Genomic DNA, 11,394 nt, shown 5'->3' with positions numbered 1-11,394 from the left:
GCTATCATTTCAGATGGAGGCCTACCGTAGCAGGAGAAGTGATATTGTCGGTAAACAGGAGGCGCTCATTATTTAACATTGTTAAAAATAAATACATTTTTAAAAAATCATATGGAGACTTTTGTTGCTAAATGCAAAAAAACACATTCATTAAAATGCTATGCCCCTGATTCAATGTCAAATGCTCATGTTTCATCAAAACCTGGAGAGAGGTATCGAAGGTGTCACATTTGACTTTACAAGCGTGACCTTTCTTTGTACAAACATCATAGCGTTTGTTCAAACACACACGCACACACACACGCACCTTTCAGAAATAGAAAATGTGACCTTTTTGCTATGGCTAAGTGACATTTAAACACCGCAGCGCGTCGTGAAGAAAACAAACACAAAAATCAGGCAAATATTGTTGAACATATGCCATAAGGAGATAAGCGCAAAAAAAAAAAAAACATACTGGCTGGTTGGCATTGGCTGTTGTCGCTAACTAGCATATTTTGATACAAAAGTGACACAGAGTGAACTTATTTTGCTGCCTGCCAAGTGTTGTTTTCAGTCACCTCTTCTCTGCAAGTTCTTGTGTGCAACAAAATCCAATATGTCCTCATCACAGCAGGAGCAGCGGTCTTCAAGAAGACTGCAAACCGAAATGACCGCAAACACCTTTCAACAACAGCAAAGAGCCTCATTGTGACTTGCGAAAGACCGTCTGTCCCTGATGTCAGGCTCAATACAGCCAATATAATCACATTTCAAAACTTCTCCTATTTGATGGACGTATCAGTCCTCCTTCTGGATTTGCCATTGGTCTTATTTGACATCAAATGATTGAAACGAATCGGCGTGTGCAATCACATCCTTGGTCTTCAAGTCAAAGAATGTTTTGTAATGGTCTTGATATGATGTGTGTGCTGCTACTAATGTTCTCTGTGTTGCTGTAAAACTGGATTTCCCCCCCACTGCTGGAGCAATACAAGCTAATCCTTATATCCAATAGAATATTCGATCTGTCTTGGGAAAACTAAGAAAGGCCCACTTATATGCATTGTTGCTTGGCAACATGGTGCATACATGGTGTATAACTATGCTTTTTTTTTTTTAACATGCTTACAGTATTGGACGCACATCCACAAATATACATCCAGAGGGTTAGGGTTATCCTAGCATACCCTCACCCTAACCCCGAGGCCTTTAAAGCAGAATACAAGTATTGCCCCCACAGCCAATGATATCTTTTCTCCAACCAAAGCTCGATGTTCATTTGGCCCACCATTAAAACGAGCAAATGTAAAAATCTGCCAGCGTGGCACCATTGTGGGATAGATTTGACATTGACTGCAGTTGAGGTTTGGCAAATTGGGAAGGAACATCGAAAAATAACAAATGGTCTTGAAGATTGCAATCACGCACGCAGACATTTCTATCAGTAATAAGTGCTGTTTTATGTCCTTCAGTAGCCGCGCGCGGCCGACTCGCTTCTCCAGCCCAAGAGTCATTTATGTCTGGAGCTAAGCTCTTTCCCATCATAATCACTTGTCATCTTGTTTAATCCACTTTTTATTCTTCCCCTCATCTGTTTTATTGCTTTTCAGCTCCCTGCTCCGTTCTATCCCTCGCTTGCTCTCGACTTACCATCGCCGAGGTGAAATTTCGTGAAAACTAAAGAACGTGCAGCCACCCACACAATATCCAAGTCAGTGTAGATTTCTCATTATTGGAGAGTTTGTGAATATTGCCTGCTGGTGACCCTGACCTTATCATGAAACCTGCTCACAGCTGTATGACAGGATGATCACCATGGCAACCCTGAAAAAGCCTAGAGTTTGAATTGAATCTCTTCTTACTTTGCCACCCCCCCCCCTCCCCACCCGTTGCCCTGGGTTGCCAGGAAACAGGTCCTCCTTAAAGTCATGCGGGGGTGGGTGGTCGACAAGTGTTGATATGGAGGCTGTCCGCCTTATACTGTACATTCAGTTTAGTTTGATATCATGAATATGTTGTAGCCATTTTCAGCGTGATTGCATCAAAAACGGAAAGTTATGATGCAATATGTTACGATCCACGGCTTATTAGTGGATGAGGAAAACACTGATTTGGACACTGCTGTTTTACATGACGTTGAAAATATTAAAATAAAAAATTAACTTGACTGTTCATAATCGCACGCCATTCATTCACGTGTACTTTGCTTGATAAAATGATGGTGGCACGCCGACAGTGGACTAAACAGCAGTCCAAAATAAATCCATATACCGAATATTATCTACTGCTCTTTCCCCTGCTTCCTACTTGAGCGCGTTAATGATGAGTGCATCAATCACACTTGGGCCATAAGATGCGACTCACGTGACAGAATATACGTAAAAGCGTGCACACAAACAACGTCACAACAGCAGTGATGACGCACAACCAATACTCATAAGTCACCAAAATAACAATTAAGTGCTCCCCACTGAGTTTACTGGCGTGTCAATAGAGAGACCGAAACAGAATGAATGGACATGGGGATGGTGGTGGGTTGTTGCTGGACCAGCGTGTTTGATTTTAAAATGCTTTTACAATGGAGTGGCCTGACAAAATGGCACAATCCAGTTTTTCAGATCCATGCTATTATTATTTTGCTCCAATTATAGATATAATTGAGTGAGAGAGAGAGAGAGAGAGAGAGAGAGAATTTTTATTTATTTATCACATAGGTACATGAGCATGCTGCGTGCTCGAGGGCCCATATATTATGCATTAGCAACATATGAAAAGGTTCCACTTGAAGGCGACAGCACTATGAAGGCATGACATGGTTCTCTTCAAATGCTTCCAGCTTTTCACCGAGGCATTCAATTCATGGTCATCTAAATTCTGTCTGACTTTTTCCGTATGTCAGGATTGTGCAGTACCTTGTCTTAGTCATATGACGAGCGCAACCACTTTTGTACTTTCCATTAAATATTCGTCACCACACCATAAAATGTACAAGAAACGTGTGGCGATTTGTACATAACTGTGCTGTTGTTAATTCTATTCATTGCGCACTATTGCTGTAGTATGGATAACTGTGAACATTTGAGTTGAGAATGAGGTCAAATTGCCGTGCTCTTTTTCATCTCTCCTCGTGTTTCGTTGTCAGATTCTTTTTTAAAAAAAAAAAAAAGGAGGCCGCTCAGAGAAAAAAGTGCCGTTTTATAAGCGCTTCTCGACTGGAAACCTGTTCATGTTTGTAAACACTACTTTCTAACCTAGTTCACGGTTACTATGGTTACCCAGGCTGAGCGGAGTGTCCTTCTATGAGCCGGTAAGAAGCACCTCAAACATGTCAGAATGCAAATGGAGTTTGGCGATTGTACGCACAGGTCACGATCAATGCAGCACAAGAAGTGGGTATGACACCGCAAGTCATTCGTATGCCTGGATGTGTACATACAGGCCGCTTTCAACAATTCCATCCATCCATTGTTTTAGCCACTTATGTTCAGACTCAATCGGCACTGGAGCACTTTCACAGCCGACGGCGAAGTCATTCGTATGCCTGGATGTGTACATACAGGCCTCCTTCCATCCATCCATTGTTTTAGCCACTTATGGTCAGACTCAATCGGCACTGGAGCACTTTCACAGCTGATGGCAGACAAAAGGCAAGGCTACACTCCGTGGACAGTTCTCCGCTCACTTCCAAGGCACAAACAAAGAAAAACATCCAATCGCGTTCACATTCACGTCATCACCGAGTGACATTTCGTCAAAGCTGCCTGAACGCGCTAATGAACCACGACACCATCAAAATACGTTGTGAAAACAAATTTGCACTTGGAGTCAACACCAGCAAGCAAACAGGTCATCATGAGGTCATCCATTGTCAAACTTTGTAGTAAAGACACCCGTACAAGGATTTCCCTGAATGAAGGGTTAAGGCAAGAGAAGGCCAGGTCGCTTTATCTTTCCAGCTCATTTCTCCAAAATTCTGCTACGAATTCAAATGAACTACGAATACAAATAAATATACGCCGATTGAGATGATGGTCAACATCTCATTCTTGCATAATGTATTGCCATGGCAACAGAAGGGTATTGTTACAGAATAGATACCATTAGTTATTCATGTATGGATATATTTGGCTTTGTATAATTCATTTTCGCACGGCGGTTCAGGGTTTGCGCCGATTTAAAAAACTAAGTTCAAGTATATTTTGATATTTTCAAAAGCAGTGATATGGGTGGGTTCCACATAGGTAGCTAAATGCATGTCGGACTTTGGAAATTAAGCATGGACAGTCGCTACTCTCGGGAACCCGTTCACACAGATGGTGTCAAGTCTTTGAATGGCTTTGGTGCAACGGAGCTCCTGCTGAGACTCGGAGTAATTAGCGCAACTTCGGCGCAGAAGGAGAATTCATTGGAGAATTATGAAGCATCGAGCACACCGTTCACTGGGAGAAAAACAACTTCCGATGTTGGTAAATGTCAGGAAGTTACATCATCAGTTATTAAAACATGCGCCGATAATGTCAACATATGCATGTCAAATCTCTCAATCATAAGACACCCGGGAACTGTTTTTAAAGAAGTGTGATGAGATCTCATTTTGCCAAACCCGAAATGTGATCAAAATAGGGCCTTTTGTCTTCCCTGGTTTTTAACAGGAATCATTTACGATGATCTGTCTTTCCTTTTTTGACATTTGGTGACATCGTCCCCTGGATGGTAAGAGCGCAAATCCCCCACCAGGGCTTGAAAATGTCATGTTGTCACTTTGTAAACATACCGTATGCTGTATTCTTAGATTCCTCACATTTTGCATCAGCTCGGTTCTCGACGGTTATAACTCGGTTCTCGACGAATCCCATTCATTTGCAACATGTAACAAAGTTCTGTACCACTCCCCGTTTTGTGGCTTTTAACATAAGGTGAAGTGTCCGATACTTAAACATACAAAAGCCCATTCGAATTCAAGGTGGGACATTGCGTAAAATGGAAATAAAAACAGAATACACAATATAGTAGCAAATCCTTTTAAAACTATATTCCCCTGAATGCAATACAGAGACGGGATATTTTACGTTCAACTAATAATTTTAGAAATAATTTTGCTCTTTGGTCACATCCGTGTCTTCCAAAAACAAATTGAAATGCGCGTTAAACGGTGGCAGGTCCTTGGGTCAGTCAGTACTTTGAAGGAGGCGGGGGGGAAAAAGTAAGTGCCACAGAGGTCTGCCAAAAATAGCACTATGAGGAGAATACGAATTATACCACATTGTGCAATTTAATCACGGTTGTGCATTCCCAAGAAAATATTTGTCAGTGGTGTTGCCGCGCGTAAAACGCGCGCTCCGGGTAGGTGGAGTTTGGGGGGGGCACCATTTGTGGAGAGGCAGGACACGACACATCCACAGGTCGTTGCGCGCTTCTCCGAGCTACAAGACGCGCCAGATGTGGCAAATGCAAGAAGCAGCTTTCGAGGACGCTTTGGGCTTCTCTTCCGCGCGCGTCTTTCATTGACGGGGGAGCGCGCGTCCCGTTTGAGAGCATCATGACCGAAGCCCCTCACCTCCGCTGCACGGCGAGGACGACGACGGCAACATAATGGCCATTAGGAGCGCTTGCTGCTGCGGTCCAATTAACGAAGATAATGCGAGATTCCTGCTGCTGGCCTTGTTTATCGTCCTCTATATGCTGTGCGGAGCGGCCGTTTTCTCCGCCCTGGAGCAGCCCAAGGAGCGGGAGGCCAAGGAGCGATGGGCGCAGAGGTTCGAGCTCTTCAGGCAGACTTACAATCTGAGTAAGAAGGAGCTCAACGGTTTCCTCGAGAACTACGAGGAAGCCAACGCGGCGGGGATTCGAGTGGACAACATCAGACCACGATGGGACTTCACTGGGGCTTTCTACTTTGTGGGAACTGTGGTTTCCACCATTGGAGAGTGCCAAATATACAATTTCCCCCCCCCCCCCCAAAAAAAAAATATATAACAGTTATTTAAATACAAAAAAATATAATAAATCACTGCATCACTGATCATGTGTCCTGTCCCTGCAGCTGGAGGTTTAAGAGATGTGAAGTTACAAAATGTCAGCCAGAAACACCAACTGACATTTCCATCTTTGTTAATGTATTTATTTGTTTGTTTTGGGGTTTTTTGGGGGGAGCTGGGGGGATTTCTCCCTTTGCCACTGCACCTGTGTTTGATAATGCATGCATTTAAAGTCTAAATCTATGCTCCACGTCAACTACACTGGCCGCTGTTTCATCTGTCGAAAAGTCAGAGCCAAAGAGCTCTTCGTCACGTATCTCAAAGAGTGTCAGGACAAAGGTTACCGCATCAGGCGGGGGCGATCCCAGTTCAGTTCTTTTATTGCGCGGTAAAACTTGAGCACCACACTGGAGGCGAATGGAGGATGGAGTTGGCGCATGAGCTCCGGACATCAGGCAGTTTGAAAATCCTCAGCTTCGATACAAATCTACACGAAGCCCAAGAGTGTGCATAGATTGTTGTCGTGGAGCAGGGCCGTGGGACATTCTAACCCTTTACACGGAGAGTCGGTCGAGGCTGTCTTGGTCCCTCGGTAAGCGAGATTTGACAGTTCACAAAGAGATAATGCGGCTTACACCGGCTTAGTGTGAATTTTATATCGGATTTCCAAGTCGCTCTCATTAAGAGCAGCAGACAGGTACATGTGGAATAAGGAGAATATACATCATTCAAGATGTATAGGAATACAGTTCACTCACGCAAGCACAAAGGGGGGGGGGACATGTAAACTCCACGCAAGTAGCATGAGCTTTAGCCTGCAAAAATGGAAAAAAATGGGTGTGAGGAAAGATTTCTCACCAGGCATGTGCACCATAAATCTGTCACGCTTGTAAGAATGTTCTGCTAAGTGCTATTCCAACGTTGATCATCGTGTTTTGTAATGAATTCATCTCAACAGGTTGTGTGGTGAACTTTCTGGCACGTCACTTTTAATGACAGCATTGATGGATATTGAGGGCCATTTCAAGTGAAATTTCAAACGGGCACATTTTAATATGTAGCGTACATCATTTCCATGTTGTCTGTCATTTTTTTTCTCTCTCTCTCTCTGTCTCTCTTTTCAATCACACGGTGTGGTATTGCTTGTTCCAGAAAACTGAAGAGGGAATACAGATGTTGAATAATTCATTGATAGCAGTACTTTTGTTGTTTTTTTTTTTTTTGTCCAAGGCTTTGGGATGACCACACCGGCCACAATCGGAGGCAAAGTCTTCCTGATGTTCTACGGCCTTCTCGGATGCGCGGCCACCATCCTCTTCTTCAACCTCTTCCTGGAGCGGGTCATCACCGTTATCGCCGTCGTCCTCAAGTCCTGCCACGAGCACCGCCATAACAAGGGGGAGGCGGGCCCCCAAAACGGTCGGGGGATCCGCGCAAACTTAAGCGGGAAAGGGGAGGATCTGGCCGGCTGGAAGCCTTCGGTCTACTGCGTCATGTTCATCCTCGGAGCGGCCGCCATTTTGGTGTCTTGCTGCGCTTCGCTCATGTACTCCGCAGTCGAGGGCTGGGGCTACCTGGACTCGCTCTACTTCTGCTTCGTGGCCTTCAGCACCATTGGCTTTGGAGATATGGTGAGCAGTCAGCGGCTCGTCTACGAGGGCAACGCCACGGCAGCGTACCAGCTGGGAAACTTCTTGTTCATCCTGACGGGCGTCTGCTGCATCTACTCCCTCTTCAACGTCATCTCCATTGTCATCAAGCAGGTCCTCAACTGGCTGCTGAGGAGACTTGAAAACCCCTGCCGATGTTGTTACTCCAGAAAGGGTCGCCAGGCGCGCCGGCACCCCCGTCGCAACGTGGTCGCCCCGGGCCACTTGCGAGCCCGCGGCGAACCTTCCATAGAGACAGATGCCATCAATGAGAGCGAGACGGAAGCCGGGCGCAGGATGTCTGGAGAGATGATCTCCATGAGAGACTTTCTCGCGGCAAATAAGGTCAGAGCATCCGTTTTCCATTTAAAATCATCTTTTCACTCCTATCCCAGAGTCATTTGATTGGGCCTAATTAATTGGCTGGCGACCAGCCCAGGGTTTACCTCGCCTCTCGCCCAAAGTCAGCTGGAATAGGCTCCAGCTCACCTGCGGCTCCAATGAGGACAAGCGCTGCGGAAAATTGAAGGATGGGTGTATTTATTGGTAATTCCCAAGGTTCCAGTCCTGAATAACTGGCAAGGAATGATTGGATATGATTTCAGTGTATGACGTGTCCATGTTGCATCTACGTGTACATGATCTTTCGGGCCGAACCATGCCCTAAACTTTGCCAAAAGTCCGCCATCAATACGTTAGTCATTCCCAGTGCATTGCAAACAACCAAACTGAACCGCTTGGACACCGGCCTGCCAATGGACATATTTGACCTATTTTAAATATCTTTCCATGTTGCTATGAATTTAATGTTGAGACATATCTCCGAATAATGGCGCTCCCTCCTCATTGTGATGACCTCTGGGAGCAACTCTCGCGGGACCTCGGTGGTGCCATCTGTCTTTATATTTACATAAGTGACACTACTTCTCAGACGAGAGGAGCACGTGGCGCACGCCGCTGGCGGTCTAATCAGTCTCCTGATGATACCGTGTACTGAAAGAGAGACTATGGATTCATTTTCATCGGAATCATTTGAATAATAAAGCCCGAGTGACAAGAGGAAGACAACAATATGAAGTTAAAGCAAATGTGTTGTATAACGGCAACCAATTGTTACATCAGACGCTCTGAAAATACAGTAGAGGGTGTTTGAAGGTTAGGCTACAATGAACTTAACGTTCATATTTGTCGAATGTGGAAGAAAGCTGAGCTGTCAATGGAAAAGACTCGCGCAAGCACAGGAAGAACACGGAAACGCCACATAACTGTAGGAAGGCCAAAAAAATATCAACACAGAGACGTGTGTAGTGCCTTTTTCAGCGTTATTGCTCAAATGAAAAGATGGATACTTTCAGTTGTTGATGCTTTGTCTTGTTTTGGCTTGTTGAGCTTTAATTGTCATTTTTCATTGACCGTAAGCAATTTTCTTTTCTGGTTGAAAAGTTAAATACGCTTCTCGGTAGGGGAGCTAATGAGCAAAACAAGAAAATCATTGTTCACTTTTATTTTAATCGGTGCTCTCATAACGTTGGTGCTAGTTGGCCAATTTCGTACAGTGGAGGTGATTTGATTTTTCAGTCACCTAATTAGCCGCGGTGTTCAGATGTATTATTTATTTTTTTGTTTTTTTTGGGGGGGGGGGATACTGTACTCGGGTTTTTTTCGAGACTCTTTGTCCAACACCCAATATGGAGACAAGACACCTCCTGACTGTTGAGCAATCACGCTTCAGTATGATACAATTGCAATTATGGATATAAGGCTGCATGTAAAAACCAACCCCATTTTTTTTAACATATAATGAACCATTATTAGCGTTTCTTGAAGAATGTTTTGGGTTTATTAAAATAAAGAAAAAGCAAGTGTTTGGGGTGAGGGGATTCATCATGGGACCACTCAGAGCGTGTCTGGGGGCCGCATGGCTGGTATCCAATGTGCAATTACCATCTTGGTAATTACACAGCAGAAATCTGACGGAGAAAACAAGGTTTTTAACTAACCTAAAGTAGCCGACCAAGATTTGATGCACAGAGTTAAAGGAGAGTGCTTTTGGTAACCTAGCAACAATATGGCCCAATTAGTCCTCTGCGAATGAAGATGTGTGGGCTGCCAGTGCCGTTGGGCTCCAACTATGTGCCAAGTAGACTCGCTGTATTCTACACGTACTCCTGTGATCTCCAAAAAAGAAGAAGGGTTGGTGTATGTGAGTAGGAGGGAAGTCGAGTGTTGCTTCTGTACCTGTCAGCCACACTTTGCTGTGATCTTTGTTCACGCAAATTAAAAGAGGCATGAAACAAAAGCGGATTCAGAAAAAGAACGGCTGCCAACAAATTCCGTTTGCGACTCTTTCTCATCCGCTTTCTTTCAACGTCTGCTGCAGGTCAACTTGGCAATCATGCAGAAGCAGCTTTCCGAGATGGCGCTAGGACACCCGCGCCAACCCGGCTCCACTTCACATCACAACGGCTTCTCCGGAGGAGTGGGGGCCCTTGGCATCATGAACAACCGACTGGCGGAAACGAGCGCGGACAGATAGGGAGGAATCAAGTCGATCCAGTGCAGACGAAACAGCGTGAGGATGAAAATAAAAATAAAAAAACTCTGCTTCCTCGGAGAGTTGAATACTGTGTATTTCCCGTTCAAATGTCTAGACTCAAACAATATGAATGATGCATGATCCTTTGCTGGAATCTGGGCCATGTTCACTGTGTTGCCATGTTCGTCCCTTGAGGAATTCAGTTTTCATGGCGATATAGAAGCCCGCCATGTTCCCTTGCAACTCAGCTTTAAGAGTCTTATGCCATAGGTGACTGTGGCCGACTTCCACTGCGCTTAAGTACGTTACAGTACACGCACTGTACGGTATCTCATATCCATTGCTGGGTACACTGTGTCACAACGATGGGGCGGAAACTGGCTTCAATAAAGTGGCTTTTTTTGCTGGGTTCTGTCTTTTATTGATGAAAAATCAAGGCGTACACGTACTGCAAAAGAAGTGTGTGTGTGTGTGTGTGTGTGTGTGTGTGTGTGTGTGTGCGCGCGCGCGTGCGCCATGGTTATTATACTGAACGAAAACTGAAATTAGAAGAGCATTTTTGTTCATGAAAGAAAATGAAAATCCTTTTAAAAATGAAATAAAATAATAATAAAAAATAACTGAAATTATATCTGACACGTAAGCATAACTATAAATATAGCAAAAAATGTCCTTTGTTTTCATCTTTGTGAATTAATTTCATACATCAAATTTCGTGATTTTTTTTTATTCGTGCATTTATTTCAGTTTTGCTGTACATCCATCGCTGCAGAAGAAGGAAGGTCGAACATTTGTTCACATTTGTTAAACTTAGATTTTCTTTTTGAGAAACAGGTCCTGCTTTTTACTTCGGTTTGAGACAACGATGTTCTTCACCCTACTGGAATTATGGTGATTTACTCTACCTGCGTCTGGAAAAAAAAACGCTGCACATTAAGATCATTAATGTAATGACATAATTAGAGTAATGAGGGTGGACTGTTATTATTAGGGGCACAGTTATTAAATTAGCATCCCTATTGAAGAGATGAAAGAGAGCCTGGTGGGTCTCATAAGAGTACGAGAGGAGCAATAATCATTGAGTATAATGAAAGGGAACATTATTAACACGAGCAAGATCGCATCCAAAGCATAAAAAAGTTATTTCAGTACTTTTTGCACAACTTGCTGTTCTCTAGTGTGCGAGCTGATAGAAAAATTCAAAATATTATATGTTTTTATTGCCATTGAGATATATGTGTGTGTGTGT

General features: G+C 43.9%; 1 protein-coding gene across 2 annotated transcripts; it reads left to right on the top strand.

Annotated features, from left to right (window-relative positions):
• Positions 1–5,384: 5,384 nt before the first annotated feature.
• Positions 5,385–10,534, top strand: kcnk13b (potassium channel, subfamily K, member 13b). Of its 2 annotated transcripts, XM_019857963.1 has the most exons (4): positions 5,385–5,905; positions 7,191–7,591; positions 7,724–7,954; positions 9,990–10,534. In XM_019857963.1, exons 1-4 carry the CDS (start codon positions 5,575–5,577, stop codon positions 10,143–10,145), a joined length of 1,119 nt encoding a protein of 372 aa, XP_019713522.1. In that variant the 5' UTR covers positions 5,385–5,574; the 3' UTR covers positions 10,146–10,534. The 2 variants fall into 2 exon arrangements, with proteins under 2 accessions (XP_019713522.1, XP_019713521.1); XM_019857962.1 differs by having other exon boundaries at positions 7,191–7,954.
• The last annotated feature ends 860 nt before the right edge of the window (positions 10,535–11,394 follow it).

Source organism: Hippocampus comes, unplaced genomic scaffold (assembly GCF_001891065.2).
Source record: "Hippocampus comes isolate QL1 unplaced genomic scaffold, H_comes_QL1_v1.1 scaffold339, whole genome shotgun sequence".
Classification (NCBI taxonomy): Eukaryota; Metazoa; Chordata; class Actinopteri; order Syngnathiformes; family Syngnathidae; genus Hippocampus; species Hippocampus comes.
This window is presented reverse-complemented; position numbering and strand designations above follow the sequence as displayed.

Bases quoted from the DNA above. Each gene is read 5' to 3' on its own strand.
- kcnk13b (XM_019857962.1), top strand. From the start codon at position 5,575: ATGGCCATTAGGAGCGCTTGCTGCTGCGGTCCAATTAACGAAGATAAT. The intron at 5,906-7,190 runs GAGAGTGCCAAA...TTTTTGTCCAAG, and splicing joins AACTGTGGTTTCCACCATTG to GCTTTGGGATGACCACACCG. The intron at 7,955-9,989 runs GTCAGAGCATCC...CGTCTGCTGCAG, and splicing joins ACTTTCTCGCGGCAAATAAG to GTCAACTTGGCAATCATGCA.